Below are 23,563 nucleotides of genomic sequence, written 5' to 3'. Positions count from 1 at the left end.
TTAAAATGGGCTGGGCTGCCGCAGTTTGTACTTATCTATTCAGGAAATCCTACCATACTACGGTACGTCACCGTATGTAGTTGGGTAGTTGTAGTTCTAACAAGATCTATATAGATGAGGCGACTAGTTAACCTTCTTCATACGTAAATCAAATCAAGATTTTAACCTAGGGTTTGGCTTTGATCTATACAAGATGCATACGGCAGAGAACGCTAAGACGACGGCGGAAAAGTTACTAGCGATACCGGAGATAGAGGTTATGTTCTATACAACTGATCATTACAAGCTTCTTGGGTTACAGTCCGGAGAGAATCTCACACAGAAACAGATCTCAGAGGCCTTGAGAGCACAGCTTTTGCCTTGCTTTCTGGAGGATCTACCATCAAATCTCACATTCGAAGAGTTCAGAGAGAAACTGAGAGGCGTGGATTGGGAGTCCTTTTTGTATCAATGCTTCAAGAAGGAACACGAGTCCGGATCTGAACGTTTCTTTAAACTTACGATTTCATATTATTTACTCTCCGATCCACACAAGAGAATAGTTTTTGAATGTTGGTGGAAAATAGCCAAGGGGTTAGAGAGTTGGAAGATCATCAACAGAGGAAAAGAGAAGATGGAGGAGTACCAGCTGATGTCACAAGATGATATGTCACGGAGTTTGAAGCTAATTCCATGGATTGTTGGTGGGGCCGCAATAACTTCTCCGGTTGGTGTTCCGGCAAGTATTTGTTGGTTCATAGGAAAATCAAGCTATAAAGCGATCCGATCAGCGGTTTTGAAGGTTTTCGATGACAAGAAAGCCGGCGAGGGCTCCTCCGGTAGTGAAGATATTCAAGATTGGGAGCTTGTCCAAGAGGATGATTATTGATGCCGCAAAAGCGCTCAAAGTTTGTTTTGTTTTGTTTTTAGCTCAGTTTGGCTGTATAGGTTTTTTTTCTAATAAAAAAGGGGTTTTTTCGCATGCGAATTTAACTGTTTAGGGTTTATTTGAAAGTGTTATCGGATTTTTCTGCTACTTCGTTATTGCTTCATGTCATATAATAGTTGATGCAAAGTTACTAGAGGCGGCTTTACTAGCTCAAGCTTTGGCTCTTAGCTACTATTAGATGCCTGGATTTCAAATAAAACTCTGCATCATCTCAGAGATTATAAAAGCATAGCAAAAACATGGTTTGGCCAAAATGTGGTTCAATCAATAAAACTGATCAAGCTTTCCATTTAATACAACAATTCAGCATATCAACAAGTCAACAACCACACAAGTAAAAACGAAGAAGATAAATAAGACCTGCTACTGACCCATAGAACCTGGTTTCTAACTGACTATTGTCCTTGAAATATAGTAACCCTTGATTATTTCGCTACAACTGGCTCCAAAAATAAGAATGAAAAGCAGCCTCAGATACAGTTAAGATCTCCTCTATGCAAGACTGATGTAGTACAAAACTTGCAGACAAGCTTGGATAATCAAGGCTTGAACGCTGAAAACGCAACCACAGAGTTGTGTCCTCCAAATCCGAACGAATTTGATATGCCTGAAAAATGGATAAACATAGTAGTGACTAGTGAGTGTATTTACCACGGAAAGATAGGTGCAAAGGGAGTTTGAAGTTTTGGGATTCATACCAACATTCACTTCATGCTGCTGCTTTACATTTGCAACAGTGTCAAACTCAACTGAAGGTTCTGGATTCTGTTCGAGGAATGAGCCACATATCAGAGATCATTTCGGTAAAGGTGAGGAACAAAAAGCATAGTAAAAGGAAACTAAATGAATAATACTATGCTTTGTGAATTGATTTTCAAACCCCCGTAAACAAAAACCATCAAAATGTAAAATATAGGAGTATTGACATACAAATTGGTTTATGGAAGGATGAAGCCATCCTGTTTGTATAGCTTTCACTGTAGCAATAGCTTCCAAACCCCCAGAAGCACCAAGGCAGTGACCGATCATAGACTGGTATAAGTACACAAGAAACATCATCAGGAATGGGCCGAATGGCACATCATATTAAACAATGTAGAGGCAGAGTAAGATAGATTACCTTAGTGGCATTGATTTTTATCTCTTTTGTGTTCTTGAACACTTTCTTTATAGCATTAATCTCAGCCAGGTCACCTGCCAGAGTGGAAGTTGCATGTGCATTGATGTAGTTAACCTGAAACAGTGAGGGAATACTTCAATTAATGATGCCAAGAGACAGGCACTATGAATCAGAAGACGAGCTTAAGGAAGACGGTACCTCTTCAGGTGACACACCAGCATCTTCAAGGCTTCTCTCTATGCATGTAGATACGCCAAGTCCATCAGCTCTTGGATCAGTCATATGATATGCATCACAGTTAATTGCACCTCCCAAGTACTCAGCAATGATAGGTGCACCTCGTTTCATTGCGTGTTCCAAGCTCTCCATTACCTGTCAACAAGATCAACTACTTCAGGTATCATAATCAAAATCAGCATAAAAAAAGAAATCAATTGCAAAAGGGTTGAACTTCGATGTTGTTCATATCATTTGGCTTCAAAATCATAATTCATAACCAATGCAGACTCACCAATATTCCAGCACCTTCACCCATAACAAAGCCATCCCTATCTTTGTCCCACGGCCTAGAAGCAGTTTTCGGATCATCATTTCTCTGAGACAATGCCCTGCATGCAACAAACCCCCCAAGCCCAATGGGAATCAATGCAGCCTCCGTCCCCCCAGCAATCATCAAATCAGCTTCGCCCCGACGAATGTGGTTTGCCGCAGCATAGAAACAGTAATTCGAAGTAGCGCAAGCAGTCGAAATTGAATAATTCGGCCCCATGAAACCCAGATCAATCGCAAGAAGAGCAGATCCCATGTTCGTAATAGCATAGGGAATGAAGAAAGGGGTAATCTTCCTGTGACCTTTATCTATTAGTGCATGAACACCATCCGAAAACACAGTAAGACCACCCATCCCTGATCCAACTAGCACACCGGCCCTCAACTTATCCAGCTGTAATTCAAGTAAAATTCAACCATTTCAGCATCATCTAAGGGCGACGGGATTCATTACTCAATCAAATCGAGAAAACCACAAATAAACTCAGCTACATTACATCAATTCATCAATGCATGTTCACAATTAGCAACAATTTCACAAACAGATCCATAGTTTATCAACGAAATCGAACTAAAGATTATTGAGCTAGAATTGATTAGAATTGAAGGAGGAAGTGACCTTGGGGCGGTTATCGGTGCCGAGATCAGCATCTTCGAGAGCTTTCTTGCCGGCAACAATGGCGTAGCGGAGGCAATCGTCGAGGCGGCGATCGTTCTTGCCGTCAATGTAGCCCTCGGAGGTGAATCCTCGGATCTGGCCGCCGAACCTGGTGGGGAACTTGGAAGCATCAAACCGGTCGATGGGGCCGACGCCGCTCTCGCCGGCGAGGAGCTTGTCGTAGTAGGCGTTAACGTCGTTGCCGAAGACGGAGACGCAGCCGAGGCCGGTGATGACGACGCGCTTCTTGGGGTCCTTCTCGCGCGTGGGGGCGGTGGCGGTGGAGGAGGCGGAAATGAAGGAGACGCGTCTGGGGGCGGGGTTGGGAGTGAGGTTGGGGAAGTGGGCCCGTTTGCGGAGCGGGTCGAGCGGGGCGGGTCGGAGTGTGGAGGATTGGATGGCCTGCATGGTGGTGGTGAGTTTGAGAGTTGGAGAGTGAGAGTGGTGGCGACGCCAACGAGGTGAGATTTTGAATCGGAGAGAAGAGCGAGTTGAGATTGGGTTTTTGTAGGAGGAGGAAAAACCTCGTTGTTTTCAGCTGCGGTGCTATATCCACGCCACGTCACTCTGCAGTTCTCACCGGAAGAGAGATGCACCTCTCTCTGATTCTCTAATCTTTTTTTTTACATATATTTTCTATCCGATCAAAATTCGGTATAAGTGAGATAATTTATTTAAGAGAAAAATTTGTTACCATGAGTGGGAGATTGTGAGTTTGACTATACTTGATACCGTTTGGTCCGGTGGGAGACAACTTGTCTTTAATGGATGAGATGTCAACTTCGACTCACGGGAAATAGTAGTTGTGACATTTCAGTTGTTCATCTTAATCGAAAAAATAAAATTATGAAATATAACATTAACACTATTAATGCACTTCTTGTATTAATTGTTTAGAATGGTAATAAGTGCACAATAATTTATAATTGATATCGACTATTTGATTGTATCTATGAAGATAAGTTTGATATTTAAGTTTTGTAGTATTACTTTGTTGTTTTAAAGTTTTGGCTTAAGGTATGGATTATTCTTCTGAGATATGCCGTTGGGGAGTTGTTTTTTATGACTTGGCATGTAATGAAGTAGTGACGCAATTGTATGCGTCCTTTTAAAACACGTACCTAAGTTATTATTTTACATTTTCAAAACGAATACAATGATATATAATTGCTCCGGGAGCACACTTCCTTCATGCACTCCTATCTTTCATGAAAATGCCCTTGGATATAGGCAGCTGCAAACTATAATTTCATCCTCACGCACTGGATACTTTCAGGGATATAGTTGTTACTTTGATTGAATTAGCTCATTTTCAACTTCTTACTCATTTTAATGACTGCTGATTTACTATTGTGACAATATGAGATCATGAGAGACAAGTTTGTATGACAGCACCATTATAAGGCGAACACTTGCGGATATTATTACTTCCACTACATGGTAATAGAAAGAATGTAATGGACATTATAAGAGGTTATTGATAGTTTTATATAGTTGTCTGATCAGCCCGATGTAAATTCAAAGTTTTTACAATTCATAAATCATACGCGTGACCTTATATAAGTGCGCATAATAGATATCTAAATTTCGTTAAATATATGAAACATATACTATCCCATGCCTAAAAATCATAGGGAGTAAGTTCAAACTAACCAAAACTTTAGGAAAAGCTCCAAAATGTAGTATTCAATCTGTTGAGTCCCTATTCCTTCTTCTGTTTTTGAGTACAAAGTAGGGGTGGACATAAAAAACTGAAATCATGATCCCGTCCCGATTCCGTCCCGAAATTCATAGGGACGGGACGAGACGGGACAGAAGTCTTAAAACGTCTGTCCCATCCCGTTTCATAATAGTGAGACGAGACGTGAGACGAATAATTTATATCCCGCTCCGTCCAACTTTAAATTTCATTTGAATTTTAACCATCAAATATTTCATCATCATCATACATTTATAATTTATGAGAACATCTCGGATGCATTTGATAAGGAAATGACTAACTTCAAATAATGAATCTTGAATTTGATTCATTTCTTAAAGATAAATAAGTCCCGGTTAATTTTCTCATTAATATATGGTTCGAATTATATGATATAAATAAAGACGATTTGTATATTGCAAATTTCTATGAACTTAGCAATCGAAACCTATATAATCTTATATACAATATATAATTATATATGGTTATATATGTTTATCTTGTATGATAACACTAGAATTTTTATGTACAATATATATAACGCTATAATTTGAATGATTAATTTAATTTTATAATAATTAAACTCATGATATCGAAGTAGATGATGAAGAATTTTTAGAACAATCTATATGTTAATTTCTTCTATTACAATAATTGGTACTAAAATTTTATTAATAGTAAATTAAGTATTTATTATTTAAAGTCCGATGAGGTGTGATAAGCCCGGTCCCATCTCGATTCCGACGAGATTGATCCCGAGTGGGACGAACTTTTAAAAACACAAATCTCGTCTTGATCCCGTCTCTAACTTAATAAATGGGATGAGACGTGAAATTAGCCACATCTCGTCCCGTGCCCGCGTAGTACAAAGTTCTGCAGTAGACTAGTACAAATGTACAATCCTCCAAATTTCAGAACCAAAAGATTGCAAGACAATCAAGTACAACAAACGTCCAAAACAGAACAGTAGATAACTATACGACGTCGTTAGCTCGACGCCTTTGTTCCTGCACTATAAACGTCAGGACACAGAGACCGTAGCACCGAGCGCTGTGTCCTTCGTTTCTGAGCCACTTACCCAGTTACCCACCCTACCCAGTCGCAGAGCAACCAGCAACTGCGTCATGGCAAAGAAAACCAACGACTCTCAAGGACCTGTCTCTTCTTCCGCCACCAAGACCCCAGAAGAAGCTTCCCCTCGGTAATTTTATTCCACATGTTACTTTTGTCTTCACCATTTTATGCTCTGTTTTTTATGCTCAATAAAACTCAGTAAACACCCACGACGTGGAAAAACTAAGCACAAAGTGGAAACTTTGGTATGTATTGCTTCATGGGATTTGTTGCTTTTGAGTTCCGAAATGTTGGGAAGGCAGTTTACTTAGGCTAGTAGTCGTGTTGGGCTCAATTGGTTGGTAGAGGGTTTGTGTACTTAAACAAATTGGGTGGTGGGGTTTAGTTTACAGTGGGAGATTGGAGATTGATTGTTCTGTATACTTAGTTTAACAAGAGAATGTTGAGGGTCAGACATTGTTGAATGAGTAATTGGGTTCATATTGTTTTTGAATTTTGATAGTGTTTAAGAACAGTTCTAATGACTAATTTGAAATTGTTTAGGAGAATGGTGTTGAGGGTCAGACAAGGCGAGGCGAAAAAGAGGTTATCAAGCTTAATGAGAGCTGAGGAAGGGGAAAAGAGGGCCGTGTCAGTCAAAAGATCGAAAACCAAGCAGAAGAAGAAAGGTGCAAAAGTTGATCCCAATATGCCCAAGAAACCACCAACTGCATTCTTCTATTTCTTGTATGTTACCTCTTTCATTCCTTTTTATGTTTCCATTATTGTTGCAGGACAGATTTCACTTTGACTTTAGTTCGTTGGTGTGATTCTGGTTCTGGTATATAGACCTTAATTATAGTAGCTTTTCTACTTGGAGCTTTTTAAGAATATAAAGTGGAAGTTCCAGTTATGAGATTAAACATCGCACCAGACTTATTGGTTGAGTAATTTTTAGGAAGTTAACATGTTACAAGAAAGTCGTTTTAGGGTGCTTAGAGTACAGGACTCTTAATAGGTATCATTATATAGCTTGGTAGCCTCAGATTCAGTATCCCAATAGACACCGTACTGTACTGGGTATGGATTTTCCGATTACTGCTACTCTTTTAGATACACCAAAGAAAATCTACTTAGCTATATGAGGACCAAAATTACTTGACAATAGACTACCAATTGTGGTGTTTTGCAACTTTGATGTTGTTTGTATTGATACAATTATCACACTATGGTTCCTACAGACTGGATTCATGCAGACACACCAGCCACCATATGTGGATTTATTCTAGATTGGACCAAGTTAATCAATTTAGATGATAAACTCAAAATAATAATTTCGGTGCATTTTCTGGGGATGGGGAGGCTAAATCATATTTGTAGTTAAGAACTTTATTACTGAAGTTTGTCAATTAGATATAAACTATAGGATGTTTAGATACATAATGGAATATTTCGGTAAATTTTCTGGTTCATAATATTTTCTTTAGGTACGTGGCCTCTTTTCAATATGATGCATGAGTTGTATTCAAGTGCTCAGTATAGATGAAGTTGCTCGAATCAATATTAATTCATCTGTTGAACCTAAATGTTTCAAGTGTTCTGAAACTCCTTAATCAGCCCAGTGCATGCAGCTTTCTCACAAACTTGATTATCTTTTTGTGGCTAAGGGAGGACTTCCGCAAGGAATTTCAAGAACAAAATCCAGATGTTAAGACTATGCAGAAGGTAAATCAGAACAGAGTTCATGGGATAATTTGTTAAATACTAATTGCCTTTTCTTGTCATAATTCCATCACTTCTCCAGTTCTCCTCCTCTGTGAACTAACAGTGTTTTTAATATTCAGGTTGGAAAGGCGGGCGGAGAGAAGTGGAAGACATTGTCATATGAGGTTCGTGCCCTGACTTAGTTCACTTAGTGCACAGTAATTGTATTCAGAACTTGTTATATTATTCTGATGAAAAATACAGGTACTATTTGTGATAGTTCTAAGTTTGTTTTTTGTTTTTTTTGCAAAATTGTGATACCGACCCACCCTTTGCATTTTTTAACACAGTAAGACTTGTGAATGGCTTGTGCTTGTGCATATCAAGCTTGTGTATATAACTTGTGCAATATTACAGATTATTAGCAAGAGAGGGACTCTAATTGATTCTATGAATGCCATGATCGAGCTTGATCAGGAAGTTGTTAACTATTCGTCTACTTGCCATTATCTATATTGAATGCTTTTACTATGTGCTTTAGCTAAATAGAAATTCTATGACTCAAATCTATCAGCGTTGAAGCAATCCCCATTAGGTTAGCTACATAAGATTTACAGCCAAATGAAACTGGCGAAGCTTGTGGTTGTTCTTTTCCTGATCAATGATACTGGTCGTAACCAGTTAGACTATATCTACACTCACGTAGCGTCAAACTGTTATCAAGTTTTGACTGGTACTAGCTTCCGGCATGTTAATTTAGGCCATTAGTTGCTTATAACATTTTCTTTGTTCATTATTGTTTTCTCCTAATTGTAGGGCAAAGTTAAATACTATGATATAGCCATGAAGAAACGAGCTGAGTTTGACGAGGCCATGTCAGAATATATCGAGAGAAAGGTAAGCCTTTGCATTCTGTTAGTGTTAAATCGCCTGAATCTTTTGTTACATGTAACACAGGTGATTGTCAATTTGCAGTCTACTGATCATATTTTAAACATCTGCAGGAAAGTGGCGAGGGTGACGAAACTGAGGATGATGAAGATTACGATATCTGACAAACATGCCTCAATGGGGTGAAAGCAGACCCATCTGTATGCTAATAATCTGTTATTGAAACAACCGTCCATGCCCTGTATTATTTTTGTCTATATCTTTTCAGGATTGAATTTCAGTAGGGAGAATGCTGCTTTTCACAGTTGGTGTGTACTTCTAGTTGAAGTACTGTACCAACTGGATTTTAATAGTGAGAAATGTAGATGCACCATGTTTAGCTCCAATGACTGGATTTTAGTACTAATCACTAACTTCTCGTTTAGCTTTCACGTACTCTCGATAAGTAAAGACCTAATTGGTTTTGCCAACAATGTATGTATGCCATTGTCAAGCCTTTACTCAGATAAGATATGCTAACATAAAAGACCCTGGAGATAGGTCATAGTTTATTTTCATATTAGTCTCTAATATAGCATGTCTATGCAATCGAATTACAGTTTTAAAGTTTTCTCTTCACTGGTAGCACGCCTAATGGTGCCAGATGATGCCCCTAATGAATCAGAGATGCTTCTGACTTCTGCAATCATCGCAACTACATCATTGAGCTTGTTAACTGCTGAGCCCACGCCCTGTATTCAACAATGAGCAAACAAACAGTGTTAAATTCTTAATCCATTTTACTTGGACATCCTCCGAGCTATAGATAGAGAACTAGTGTCATGGTCTACTCACCACACCAGCGGCTCCTGCAGTTATGGCCATTGGTGCTGTAACTGCACTCAGTCCAGATGAACACATGACAGGAATCCTGACTGCCCGCGATATCGAGTATGCTGCTGCTAATGTTGGTGAAGCCTTCAAAACCAAATACCAGCACCATCAGATTTGATTGTTGAAACAAAATCTCATTGCAGAATGGAATCTAGGTTGCTAGTACCTTCTCGATCAAACCAAGAACACCGGATTGGGAGGGGTTAGAACATTTTCCTCCTTCAGTCTGGATGATGTCTACACCTTCCTGCTCTAGCATCTCTGCAAGCTTGACCTGTCATTCAACTAAGTTGGTTAAACTATATATAACTGGATGAATAAATGCAAGGATTTGTTTGATCAACTATAGTGTTTTCAGCAATACTGCTTGTGACCTGGTCTGGAAGGCTCAGTGTATGAGGTACAGTGACTGATAAGGCCACAGATGGAAGAATTCTCTTGGTCTCCTTTGTTAAATTCAATATCTGAAAACAACATAGGACGACAAATGAGATCCTTGATAAAAATTCTTGATAGGTAAACTCTTGACTGATTAGTATTTAAACAAACAATGAGATGGAGTACCTGGTCTCGAGTGAAAATCACACCCATCTCATAAAACGAGTCATAGTTTCCAATCTCAACCTGCACAAGCCATCAACTTTCAAGTTTACACAAAATGATCGAGACAGAGTCCTGTAAGTTTGTGACATTCTTGTCAAATTAGGTAGCATTATGTTGAAGCATATGTAAGGAAGAAATTAGTATGTGACTCAGACCATCAGTGCTCCTGCTTCAACGGCAGCTGGAAATGCCGCTGGATCTACAGATGAAACACAAACCTGAAATGGAGGCATCAGTCAATGCATATTAAGTGATAATCGAAACCAGAACTAAAACATTTACAAAGAATATTTACGTACCGGAAGAGAAGTTAGACTAATAGCAAGCTTCACCAACTCAGGGTCACAAGCTATATCCACATGGGTTGCTCCTCCCTATATCAATTATCAAATAACAAATGATATAAGATATATTGAGCTATATTTAGCTGAGGAATCAATGAAATTTAACAGAGCCAAGCATAAAGAAGAAGATCAGAGGCCTAGTAGTGGGAACATATTTGTTATCGAATTTAACAACAAAGTTACTTTAGCAATCATCTCATATCTCTCATCTGTAAATTAATGGAATATGTGAAACAAACCTGTTCTGCAGCAGTGATGACTGACGCAACATTTTCTTTGTCGAAATTCTGCAGACCTGAAATAATCTGCAAAACACAAAGTTACATTATTTGAACATAACGGTATTGATTAAAGAAGGCCTTAAAAGGATGAATGAAAAGTTTTAGTTTCATTTTCGCAGCTACAGAATTAGATAACATGATAGGTTTGGTTAACCTTGAGAGCTCTGCGTTCATGAAAATCTTTCAAGACTGCTTCTTTAGTGGTCGACAGAACTGCTTTGGTGGTGAAAGAAGCTCTTCTATTCAGAGACAAGCATGGTTTTGAAGACAGAGAATGACCCAGAAGAGGGTTTGTGATAGGTTTCAGAAGAGAGTGACGGGACAGACAGGTTGATGAAGTTGGAATGCAAATGGAGGCCTGCATCTTCACTCGAGCTCAAGGTTTAGAGGTTTTAGAAGTTGGGAGTCAAAGAGATAAGAGAGCCTGGCAGCTAGCTATATATAGTTATATACAGTTTTACAAGAAGATATCCTGCTATGACCTCAGCTGACATACACACTCGGTCCATATTGTGACTGAATAGTGTTATGCAGGATTTTTCTTCCTTTTAGAAGAAGGTCTACTCATATCAGTCATATGTTTACAAGAAATTTTTCAGTAATGTAATCAAACCTGATCCAGAATCATCGACACATCATTTCACAGAAAATTCTGTATTACTATTAGCAAATTAAATTACCAATGTTTGGTGATTTATAAAATTGTTATCAGTATTAATTTAGTTGATTTAGTTCATATGTTTGGCAGAAGAATAATCCAATGTTGCAAGGCTAAAATAGCTGTCAATTTCTGTGGACTGCTAAACAGAGTCATCTGCATTACCTATTTGCCCTTGAGGAATCCATTTCTGTTATTAATGAAATAATGAGGACCTAATCTGAAATAGAAACAGATCTCGGTAGACTCCTCTATTCTAAACTTGTACAGGAACTACTTGTATGAAATAACAGTCTGTTAATTTGGTGATAAAATTGACTGAAGAAGACACAAGTAATATGAGTTAACATTCCAAATTAAATATCTCTAGGAGATCCATATCAGCAAATCCTTATGGAACTAGGGGTTGAAATTATGTACAAGGGCCATTGGGCCTATCCCTTAGGAATTAGTTTGAAGCATCAATCTCAATATCTCAAAGCTCAGAAGAGAAATATTGAGGCAAATTGCAGAACTGAAAGTCAGAATTCATGAAAGAAGTCAACTAATCATTAACTTTGTACACACATTGAAGCAAATTAACAAAATTACGTACACAGCCAATGTGGGAAAATTAGCTTCTTGGCCCAAATCCCATTCTCACCCCCTCATATCCTTCAAAGCCAAGATTAAGACTTGAACTCTTTGCAGAATCACCCATTAGAGAGGACATCATGATCATATCTTCAAACTGTACAGAAGAGACTGAAATTCTTCTGAAGGAAAGAGAATTTAAGAGGGACGCCGGCCATGATCATATCTCCAAACTCAAAAGTACATAAGAGACTCGATCAGAAGCTGCAACCGCAACAAAGGTAGAAGAAAGCGATGCTGAGGGCCAAGACTATAGCCTCAAAAACCGAAACAATCTTGAACACAACGTCGTCGTAGAAAGAGAGCTGGAGATTCACGGGCCTAAACCTGAAGGCAGACCCCAAATACTTCCACCTTACACTCCACGACTCCTTCCTCATCGACCTCTTGAACAACATCCACCGCTTCTTCCCCAGAAATTTCATAGCAAGAGAGACACTTTGCTTCGAGGTTCTCGTTTTGGTTTGGGTTGATGGGTAAGGAATGCAAGAGTGGGGACCTTAAATATATTGAGGTGTGTTGAGGAAAGTTCGGTTTTCTTAAGAAGACAAGGAATATTATGTGAAAATATGGCGGCGAGTGAAGGGCGTTTTGGGGAGTTTGGGTTGTGAAGAGGTGCGTTGGAGACAAACTGCTTCCGCGTTTTTGGATGGAGTCGAGATGCAGTTGAAACCTGAAACGTGGGAAAGAAGAGTCGTGGGTGCGTCTAGAACAAAACTCCATGCAAACTAACACTTCAAATATACGAAACAGAGTCTACTTTCTTCCCCAAGCCATTGCTAACAGTCTAACACTTGGTTCCATGATATATTGTTGTTTGATTTTTGTTCTTCTCTATTTACGTAGGATATGAGTGTCAAAATTCGCCTCCGATCGAGTCCATGGTTTGAGTGAGTTTATCGATACGTTAGGTTATTACGAACGTTTTAGCGAGAATAGGTGATGATTGAGAAATGTAAAAACATCAAATTTGACAACACATATATGTTATAATAAAACTTGAGAATATACATGATGACGCACGTACAAAATACTATCAATTCATAATTTTGATGAAAAACGTTTAAGGTCGAGAGTAATCAACTCGCTTTAATTTTGACAGATCATTGTAATTTTTTTATTTGTTCATCCTTAAATGACTTTGATAGAAAAATTTTGTTTGTTCCAATATCTCAATTCCAAAATGTAGAAAAAAAAAATCATATGTACATATACAATATGATATCAAATTTATTAAGTTTACTTAGCTAACACATTAATTCGAATTATGTGTTTATTATCCATGCCCCATATATATATGAACGAATAGGTATGCTTGATTTTCATGAAATGCATGTACCATCCATCCGTGTCGTTGTCGAATCTATGAGACTAGGACCATAGTAAACAAATATTCAGCAGAAAATAAAAGAAGAAAATGAAAAGTGTATAGAATATGTGTACGTGCCATGCTACATTGACCGTACATATTGGAATTTGGAATTTATATATGTATCATAGAATTGATCCATTCAGTTCATGAGACCAGTCTTTTACTGATTGGATTTTTCTCTGGGATCCATCTAACCATCTTTTTACCGAAAGTGAAAAAGGCAAAGGGAATTTTGCAGCCGCGTGGTATCTGATACGCGAAACAGATCGATGAGCTACCTGTAGTCATGCTGTCATGGTAATAAAAACCTAGCTAGCTAATAATAATAACAGAAAGGAAGCGATGGCTTGCAGAAGAAGGCAGGAAATAATGAAATATAATGTTTGCGCGTTACATATATAGAAGTCAAGGTCATGCATGACATCGACAGATCGGTATTAGAAGAATACTCCAAAAGAGAAGTCCATGCATGTACAACTGTGTATGAGTTGGTCGCCAAACATCTCCATTAAGAAGGGTCAAGTCTTCTACATGGCTGCCAGTATTTGCCTACAAAAGCCAAGTCTTTTGCATCTAGCTACTCGATCAACTCTCCCTTTACTTCCAGTGCATCAATATGATAATCGTGTTCAATGACATCGATTCCTTTCACGTGTACACGGGCCACTTTAATTTTGAGCCTTTTCTGCACACCTAATTATGGATCCAACAGCGTATTTGATTTCTAATGGTTTTTTTCGGTACGATCAACTCCTATGTCATATGCTAGATATGAACAAATTAAGTTCACGATTGTTGCATGCATGTTGAAGGCAGTGGCGAATCCAGCCCAGATGACGATTCGGCCCAGCAAAAAAAAAACGAACTTCTATATATATATATATATATATATATATATATATATATATATATATATATATAAGGTGAAACTTACGGAGAGCACACCGAGCCATCATTCCACCAAACCCTTTCTTTCTACTTCTCTCTATCATTCACTCTTTCTTCTGTAATCTTTCTTCCTGTCCAGACAAATCGGCAAGGTCATCGGCAAAGAAGGCTGCTGCATTCAAAAGATTTGTGAAGACTCCAAAGCCACCATCAAGATTGCCGAGAGACGCCGACGCCATCGATGTGCCTGTGAGTATATCCCTTATTCTCTCTGTGTCATTCACTCTTGCGACTTACCTAGTCGGCTAGTCCCAATCATAAATCAGATGAGGACTAGAGGACTGGAGGATCTGCCACGGCTGAGCACCGGGTAAGATTCCTGAATCCCGAGTTGTCCTATATATGTCCTATTCATGAACTTCAAATCCATGTTATGATTGATGTATTAATGTATTATGTATACACTATGCCAATATGGCTATCACACGACAGTGGAGCTACGTCGTTTGATGAAAATGGTTATGTCGCCTAAGGGCCTGCCGTGTGAAATCACCTCACACGATATTTTTTTTTTGTCGTGTGAAATAACTTAGACGACAGATATATGTCGTGTGAAAATACCAAATCTGAAACAATTATTTCCCATCTATTCTCTATATGTCGTATGTATCACTAAACTATGACACATATATGTCGTCTGCAAAAGCCAACTTTGGAATTATTATTCACTATATGTCGTCTATATGTTAAAACAACGACAGTTAAATGTCATCTAACTTCTAATTGTATATTATCTGACCCCTTATTACACGACATAATGATTGAAATACAACAACAATTAAATGTCGTCTAACTTCTAGCTATATGTTGTATGACACCTTATTACATGACATAACAATAGCATATTTCATATTGGATATGTCGTTTCATTGATCATTTAACCTCTATTTTATGTTTTTAAACCAAATGACATATATCGTTTAATAGTCTATTAGACTTCATTGTACTGTAATCTATTATAGTATTTATGTTGTTTGATTGATAATTAAACTTCACATTTACGTTCACATTCTTGTTTGATATAAGCAACTGTGTTGTTTCCATAAACTTCAAACAAAGTAATACTTCATTGATTATTGAATAATCCACTTCAAAGACAAACCTTTGAAGTGTGCCAATACATGTCATGTACATCAATGTAGCACAACAGATATAATGTAGTAATTTGGGTTCAAAGACAAACCTTTGAAGTGTGCCAATACATGTGTATAAATAAAATGAAGGAATGCAAAACATTAAATGAGAAACGAAATTAGATTTCCTAGACTCAAGATTTCTTAAGGATGTTAACTAACAATAGCTCCAAAATCCAACCAGTGTCCACGTATATAGCAAGAATTAAGAAAACCAGTAAGAAATAAACATTTGATTTTACATTCAAGCTCGAGATTCCTATTCGATTAGCCAATGGCCCAAAGATATCCAAACCTCGTGCTTCCAGAAATCTGTCAGAGGCAAAACATCGAACAGTTGGTGTACAAAAATCTAAAGCTCAATCCAAAACAACGTATATGTGCAAGCTGCTTAAAAAATTAGGGATAAATCTGCAAAAGAGAAGATACACAATTTTAAAGAGAAAATACAAAATTTAACTATGCAGTACAAATAACGGAATAAGTCAGTTCAAAACTATCCTAAGCATTTCGGTTCAAAACAGAAGTAGAAGACCAGATATGCATTCCAACAACTCACAAGTTTTAGATGATGAGATGATCAGTGTATCAAATTATCAATCTTCTCTATTGTACATGTACATGGATTCATCTCAGAGCAAATCTCTTGAAACAAAATAGACATGGATGCTTGTATGTGCAAGTCACAGCAAGCAAAATAAGCAAAACTAAAGTCACAAACACAAATTAGATTCATACTTTAGCTTGGTTTTTTATATCAATCTGTCTTAACTGGAAGCAAACATGCCCCTTATGCGGTTATGCCTACGCCCAATTTTTTGATCCACAATACAACGGGTACCTATAAGAAGTCAAGAATCGTGAATGAAAACCTGAGCAGGATTAAGGTTATAAGGTAACATGTTTTATGTGGAATCTGAAAGTGCACATCAAGGTTCGACACTGCTTACCATTTTACTGCAAACTATTTGCCAATATAACAATCACACATTATTGACTAATAGTCTTTGAGCATTTTACCTTTAGATTAGAGCCACAACTGTTGTTTGTCTATCTGATATGGTATTTGCATAGAAAGAGCATACCTGCAAGGCTGCAAAATCAAAACACATATTACATATATGTGAATTAAACTTAAGCTTACAGTACTAGTCAAGTTATATATTTCTGACAAAACTTGAGCTTGTAAATTAAACTTAGCAGAACAAAACATCAAAAGGTAAAGCTCATACCACAGAGGCGGAGAATCTTGGATTTAAGCCCATCTGCTTTCTCTTCCAACAATTCCCGGAGCATGCTTCACACTGTAAAAGCCAACAAAATTCCAACTTCAGTACTCAGTAACAGAAACATGCAATTCGATAATATACCTCAAACTCAAATAGGCAAACGTATACATAAAACAATTACTGCTTCAGCAGTGAGGGGGCTTCCTGGCCTGAGCAGATGTTCATGCACTGATGCACATACACCCTCCACGTAGTACCTTGTTGAGCAGCTGGAGCTTCCATTGTAACTTTGTTTCAACACTTGGGATATATTGTGACTTCGATTTGAAGATTAGGTTTGGGGTCTTAATCTACCAGAGGCGCTGTCTCGATTTTGAGGATGAATAGACCAGATTACTGTCGGAAGATCGAGATCAAAAAGCACAGAGCTTAGAGCTCCAGCGATGTTGCAGACATGACGTCCTAGCCTTGGTGGATGTCAAGGTTTCTGGGTTTCGCTCTTCTATACCTCTAGGATCGAACCATGGTGGCAGTGCGGTAAGAAATTGCCGAAAGCGGAGAAGTTGGGCTGGTGATGGCGGAGATGCTCGGAGGTGGAGCATGTCTCCGATTTGTTAGGGGTTTGGCTCGGTTTTGAATGGAGAATAAGGTGATGGTAGTGAGTTGATGAGATGATGGCCGGAGCTAGGCACTAGCCAGAGGGAAGAAGAAAAAGAGTAGGGGAGTGAGAGAAAGAAGAGGCGCGCAGCCAAAGAAGAAGAAGAAGAAAATGGCATTTTAGGGTTTAGCTTGATTAGTTTTAGGGTGCATGAAATGACCATTATTACCCTTACGACATAATAAGTCATAAATTCTAAACTCCAACTTTGGAATTCAAAATTTCAAACTCAATTAATTAAATGTTATGTAATTTCTTTGGCCTTAGAATACTTAAAAAAATCATAACTAATAGTTCGGAATTCCAAAAAATCTACGAAAATTCTCCTACACTTGTGGAGATGAAGTATACAAATGTATGTAAAAATTTCAGAATATTTATGTCTCTATGATAGGACTATCCATAGAGAATGCATAACCTTATATTGAGTTGACCAACTTGACCGTGGTGAAAATAAAGACCGAAATGATTCTTTTTTTTTTCACGCCAGAAATAATATGTACAAAATACATGTGTTGTGTCAAAATTATCAATTATTTATTTTCAAAATTTTGATTACATAAAATCCTTATATGCTTGCTAGTGTATGGTGTAACATATATAATGGTTATGGTACCTTTCTACATGAACAACAAATTCAAAATATAATTTTCAAAATTCAACCGTTGAATGTGATCATTATATAAAAATATGACTACCCAAGAAAATCGGTTTGTTTTCATCATTCTATTGGTGTCGATCGAGTTGGTCAACATGTTCACTAGCTAGGTTATATGTAAATGTAAATATTTCTAAACTAACTATAATGAGGAAATAAAATTTGTAAAATTTGACCATATGATGTGATCACGATAGTTGATTACGGTTATGGTAGAAAATTGACATATTTTAGGTAACGTTTAGGTCTCGATTGCATGAGTCAGCCCTAATTACGCTTATGCTTCCCTATGGGGAGGTATATGTTTGGGAGATAAATGAGCCCATATTTTTACATGGATTTATTGCCCTAGTCTATACGAGAGTTTGAGTGTCAATGAATCAAAAAATTTAGCTCGAATGGATCGTAGATATGATCATTTTCATTGAATAATAGATATGGTTGACCAATTTTTGACCTCATGAGACGATAATTTTATGTTGTATGAATATGTAGATAAATGTACGTCAAAATATTTAAATTGACTAATTAATTGTGGGGAATCTCCCGGGATATGACCAGGCAAGTTCAAATTTTAGGTTTCATGAGATGACAAAAATGTGTCGTCTGAAATAATGTAGTAAATGCTTCCCATCATTTATTTAACTAAACGTGCGAAATATTGAAAACCTTATACAATATGTGAGAAGTTGAATTGCATATCCTATTTCAGACCACAAAAATATGTCGTCTGAATTTTCAATGGAAAATGAGAATTTTTTGATTTCATCATACCACACTTATGTGTCATTGTAATTTTGTTTAAACTTTCAATTAAAAGTGAGATTCTTTGGGTTCGTCAGACCACACTTATTTGTCATTATAACTTTGTCCAAACTTTCTACTGAAAGTGAGATTTCTTTATTCTAATCACACCACACTTATGTGTCATCTAAATAAAATGTCATACTATTTGGACGACATATATCCATTATATGTCGTCTTAGGGACTCCAAAACCCAACTTATGTCGTGTGAATTTTTTATGTCGTCTTACTTGTGTCGTCTGATGACCTTATTGGCATAGTGATAGATTATGTTCCAATCTACATGTTGTGTAAGTATTATCTACATATATTTTGTGAAGAAATTTTTCTCTGTTTGGATTTTGGAGAGAGTTGTGCATTTTGTTCTATTGTGTATGAGGAAGAGAATACAAAGTTATATCAATATCACCCAAATTCTTTAAATTATATATGGCATAAATGCCGATTTGCACCCCAAACTTGGCTGAAATTATCAATTTACACCCTGAACTTGCATTTGAGTCAATTTACCTCCTAAACTTGGTAAAAATTGTCGATTTACACCCCGACTTGTATTTGAGTCAATTTACCTCATAAACTTGGTAAAAATTGCCGATTTGCACCCCATCCGTTAAATTTAACTGTTTCTATCCAATTTTGCGTCACATGACATGCACATGAGGGGTAATGTTGTCATTTTATATAAATTCATATTGAATAATGAAATAAATTAATAAAATTACTGAAGAGGAACACTTGCTACAATGTTTGTTTTTGCGAAACATGTTATTGATTTATATATTTATTATTTTATGTGATATAGTATGTTAAAATATATTAGAAAAAATATAAATAAATAAATACATTGAAAATTAAAAATAAATATGTGTTTCGAGAGAATTACTATTCTACCATTGTGTGTGTCTTAGCCTTATTAGGTTTCCTGTTAGAGATAGATTCACATCTCTGTAATAGATTATGACTCCGAATTCTACGGGGTTGTGGTTATGTAATGCCTATATATTGGCCTCATTATCAATCAATAAACGGTTACGTTATGTTCTATTACGTCGTTATTATTCTCGTTTTGTTCATCCTCCAATAATGTGTACATATAAAAATATATTTATACACAACACACTATATTTGAATGTGTAACGGCCCCAAAATTTTGAGCTTAAAAACTCAAAATTCTAAAGTCGTTAAACACAAAATAATATCAATGAAACCGAAATCATTTAAGTGCACAGCGGATCATCACTGAGTTCTCAATACAACTCAGAAAACCAATTATTACAACCCAAATTTATAATTTAACATTACATAAGATGGAATGTAATAATCCTCACAATCTCTCACAAAACTCACAAATAAAACCACATCAATTCTCACACACAAGTCCTTGCTAGAAAACCTCACCACAAGCAGGATACGAACGACTTCGAACCTCCGGAGTCGTCACTCAATCTCGACTAATCAGCACCTGCGGAATTATCCCCTACACCATCGAATTGGTGCACCGGGATTGTAAACACAAACCCGGTAAGCTTATAGCTCGTATGAGTAAAATCAAATTATAATTCGCATATCAAAATAGACGAAAAATCACAAATTAACAAATATAAATGCCCTCATGAGTCAATGGACAGCCCATCAGGTTGTCCCAAAGGAATATGAAATGAAACACTCATGAGAAAATTAAGTAACCCTTCTGGTTACCCAATGCATTTATAATACGGGTACCAAGAACGCTGGTACACATCTGTTACCCGTCTCGTAATACACCGCCGATATTGGATAGCCACCCGCTACCCAACATCCAAACAATCTGAGTACCCATTAGCAGATAACCACCCGTTACCTCACATGCAGTACTAAGGCAGACAGACTAGATCTCTAACTGTATCGTAACTTTCGTCCGGCCAAAGGCTAGGTTTCGACTTGCCAAACACGTACAATAATCTCACATCATATTGTACCAAATCACGTCCGAAGACAAAGCAACATTTTAACAATCTCAATGTTAAAATCACGTACAATAACTCACATCATATTGTACAAATCAAAATCACATGGTCGATATATTTTGTCATCAAAATGACATCATCACAATAAAATCATAACAGTATATTATATAGCAAACTATATATATATGTATTTATTTACCATTTATACGATATATATATATAATCCATTATATCTTATACATGTCATAATTTATAAACATGTCCGAAGACAAAACGTTAAACAAACTCCATATTAAGCTCACATGTTTGTCAACGAATTAACCAAATCCAGATGAATTCAAAACAGTATATAATATAGCAAACTATATATATAAGTATTTATTTACCATTTATACGAATATATATATTCCACTATATATTATACATGTTGTATTTCAATATTTAAACTCTTGCAAAATCTTGGAATCACCGCGAGGGTAGATTCGTAAATATGTGAGATTTTACTCACCTTATCGACTCGAGCGAAGTTCCACAATTTCCGAAGATAATTACTTTCCTTGATTTATTGGTCACCTTGAAAAGACAATAAAAGAATTTAGAAACGTTTCGTAAACCTTTAAATGCCGAAACAGTAATAATCGGTTACTGTTCAGCAATTTTCGGTTTTACGAAAGTACTGTTCACAGTTACTATTCACTATCACTATTCACAGTACTGTTCATGTATTACTGTACAATACACAAAATAAATACGTATTTCTGTATGTATACATACTGTTTGTGTATTTCTGTACGTATACATACTGTTTATGTACGTATACATATTATTTAAATGTAAATACAATCTCAGTAAATAAAATTTATTAATTACCTTTTATAAATTACTTTTTACAATTACTGAAAATAATTTATATTTACATTTACCGTACATAAAATTTAATTTACATTTACCGTACGTAAATAAAATTTACATTTACATTTACCATACGTAGTAAATTACCAAAATACCCTTCTAGTAATACTGTTCACACCTCCGCCGCATGTGGCGGCGCGTGGGGTGCACGCGCCACCTCCGGCAGGCCGCGCGTGGCGCTCACGCGCCGAGCCCAAAACCGGCGCGTAGCACGCCACCGCCGCGCCCAATCTCTCCCTCCTCCTTCTCTCTTCCTCCCCACGGCCTCACGCCGCCCCTAGACTACCTCACCCTCTCACACGTGCCGCCTAAGACAGCGGTGCTCAACCCTCATATCCACACCTTCGATTCTCCTCAATCCTTCTCCAATTGATCCAGAAATCTCCCAAATCAAATCCAAACATCCAACAATCACAAACCACAAATCAATTACATTAATCTTTACCTAGTTCGAACGATGGAAACTCGATTTGTCGTCGGTGATGCGTGAGAAGCCGGCGACATCGATTCGAGCAGCGGTGAGCTTGAGGGTTGCTGCGAAGGTCTCGCGGTGCTTCCAGGGTCAGGCAGTGCGGGGCAAGGCAGCTTGGAGGCGGAGATCGCTGTGCGATGCAGAGGGAGGCTCGGGGAGAGAGAAGGAGGTCTCGGTGGCGAGCTAGCACGTCGCAAGCTTGGGGTTGGAGAGGAAGGTCACGCGATCCTTCTGGGCATGGCGGTGCAGGCCACGGAGGGTTGAGGACGGAGATCGGGGAGGGAGAGTGACTTGAGAGAGAGAGAGAGGGAAGGTTTCGGGGAGAGAGAGTCGAGAGGAAAGAGGGAGGCGGGCCGAAAGGGAGAGAGAGGGTTTCCAATTATGGAAACCCTAATCTCATAAATGCTCTATTTATACTAGTTTCCAAATCGGAAACTAACTTCCGACATTAATAACTTTTACGTACGATGTCTGTTTCGAACGCGTCACATACTCACGAACTCGTATCGACGAGCTTTACAACTTTCGTGGAGAAAGTTTTCGCAACCGAGCGACGGAATAAAAGTCGATAATTTTGTTCGGAAACGTAACGTTTTTCTTATTAAACGTTCCGAGAACGTTTCTGTTTCCGTTCCGTAACGTTGCAAACAATTATATTCATTTAAACTGAAATTCATAACTTTATAGGATTCAAATTAAATCAAATAATGTATTGAAATTTAGGGTTATTACAGAATGAGTGGGTATATTGAATATATAATTCAAAGTATGGTTAAGTATGTAGAAAAAAGATATAAATAAATAATTTGATTAACAAAATAATCCTCATTTTAAAGAATATTTTTATTTGTTTTTAAGAAAAATATAAATAGAAAATGATAACATTACCCCTCATGTGCATGACATGTGACGCAAAATTGGATAGAAACAGTTAAATTTAACGGATGGGGTGCAAATCGGCAATTTTTACCAAGTTTAAGAGGTAAATTGACTCAAATGCAAGTTTGTGGTGCAAATTGACAATTTCAGCCAAGTTTAGGGTGAAAATAAGTATTTATGCCAATTACATATTGATGCTTGTTTCTCTGTTTTTTTGGGAAATGATAGATTGATATTGGTTGAATTGGGTATTTGTTTAGTGATTGTACTCTTCCGTGTCATTGCTATTGTTAGAGCTTAGTACTCAATCATTTGTGTAAATGTTTCCTCACTTATGCCTCTTACGTTGAAAAATGTTGCATTGTTGGATTTATGAAATTTGTAGCTTCCAAATAGGACCATAAGATGCAAAATCTTCATAATTAGAACTTTAGGATGCCAAGCCCCAAGGCTACTTGTGTATTTTGAGTGAAAATATATAGATCATCATATACTTGTGTTTGATTAAGAGTCCTAGGCCGATCCTTCACCATGTTTCAATCTAGATTATCTTCTTC

The 23,563-nt window shown here is 37.4% G+C and overlaps 3 protein-coding genes and 1 long non-coding RNA gene across 5 annotated transcripts; 1 reads left to right on the top strand and 3 right to left on the bottom strand.

The window, feature by feature from the left end:
• Positions 1-1,171: 1,171 nt before the first annotated feature.
• Positions 1,172-3,835, bottom strand: LOC126785954 (3-oxoacyl-[acyl-carrier-protein] synthase I, chloroplastic). Its single transcript, XM_050511639.1, has 7 exons — positions 3,217-3,835; positions 2,560-2,991; positions 2,247-2,420; positions 2,049-2,162; positions 1,859-1,960; positions 1,627-1,693; positions 1,172-1,535 (listed from the first exon to the last, which is right to left on the bottom strand). Exons 1-7 carry the CDS (start codon positions 3,661-3,663, stop codon positions 1,468-1,470), a joined length of 1,404 nt encoding a protein of 467 aa, XP_050367596.1. The 5' UTR covers positions 3,664-3,835; the 3' UTR covers positions 1,172-1,467.
• A 2,182-nt stretch (positions 3,836-6,017) lies between these two features.
• Positions 6,018-8,882, top strand: LOC126788254 (high mobility group B protein 14). The gene is made up of 6 exons (XM_050514223.1): positions 6,018-6,155; positions 6,572-6,754; positions 7,675-7,732; positions 7,852-7,896; positions 8,528-8,608; positions 8,716-8,882. Exons 1-6 carry the CDS (start codon positions 6,079-6,081, stop codon positions 8,764-8,766), a joined length of 495 nt encoding a protein of 164 aa, XP_050370180.1. The 5' UTR covers positions 6,018-6,078; the 3' UTR covers positions 8,767-8,882.
• Positions 8,883-9,071: 189 nt separating this feature from the next.
• Positions 9,072-12,188, bottom strand: LOC126788253 (uncharacterized protein ycf23-like). Its single transcript, XM_050514222.1, has 9 exons — positions 10,858-12,188; positions 10,662-10,727; positions 10,378-10,452; positions 10,234-10,296; positions 10,040-10,099; positions 9,850-9,939; positions 9,642-9,749; positions 9,437-9,559; positions 9,072-9,333 (listed from the first exon to the last, which is right to left on the bottom strand). The coding sequence occupies exons 1-9, from the start codon at positions 11,065-11,067 to the stop codon at positions 9,196-9,198; spliced, it is 933 nt and encodes a 310-aa protein (XP_050370179.1). The 5' UTR covers positions 11,068-12,188; the 3' UTR covers positions 9,072-9,195.
• Positions 12,189-15,362: 3,174 nt separating this feature from the next.
• LOC126787866 (uncharacterized) lies at positions 15,363-16,831 on the bottom strand. Of its 2 annotated transcripts, XR_007671293.1 has the most exons (5): positions 16,680-16,831; positions 16,468-16,540; positions 16,069-16,288; positions 15,498-15,742; positions 15,363-15,416 (listed from the first exon to the last, which is right to left on the bottom strand). It is a non-coding gene; the product is annotated as an uncharacterized LOC126787866 (long non-coding RNA). The 2 variants fall into 2 exon arrangements; XR_007671292.1 differs by having other exon boundaries at positions 15,363-15,742.
• Positions 16,832-23,563: the final 6,732 nt, after the last annotated feature.

Source organism: Argentina anserina, chromosome 3 (assembly GCF_933775445.1).
Source record: "Argentina anserina chromosome 3, drPotAnse1.1, whole genome shotgun sequence".
NCBI lineage: Eukaryota > Viridiplantae > Streptophyta > Magnoliopsida > Rosales > Rosaceae > Argentina > Argentina anserina.
This window is presented reverse-complemented; position numbering and strand designations above follow the sequence as displayed.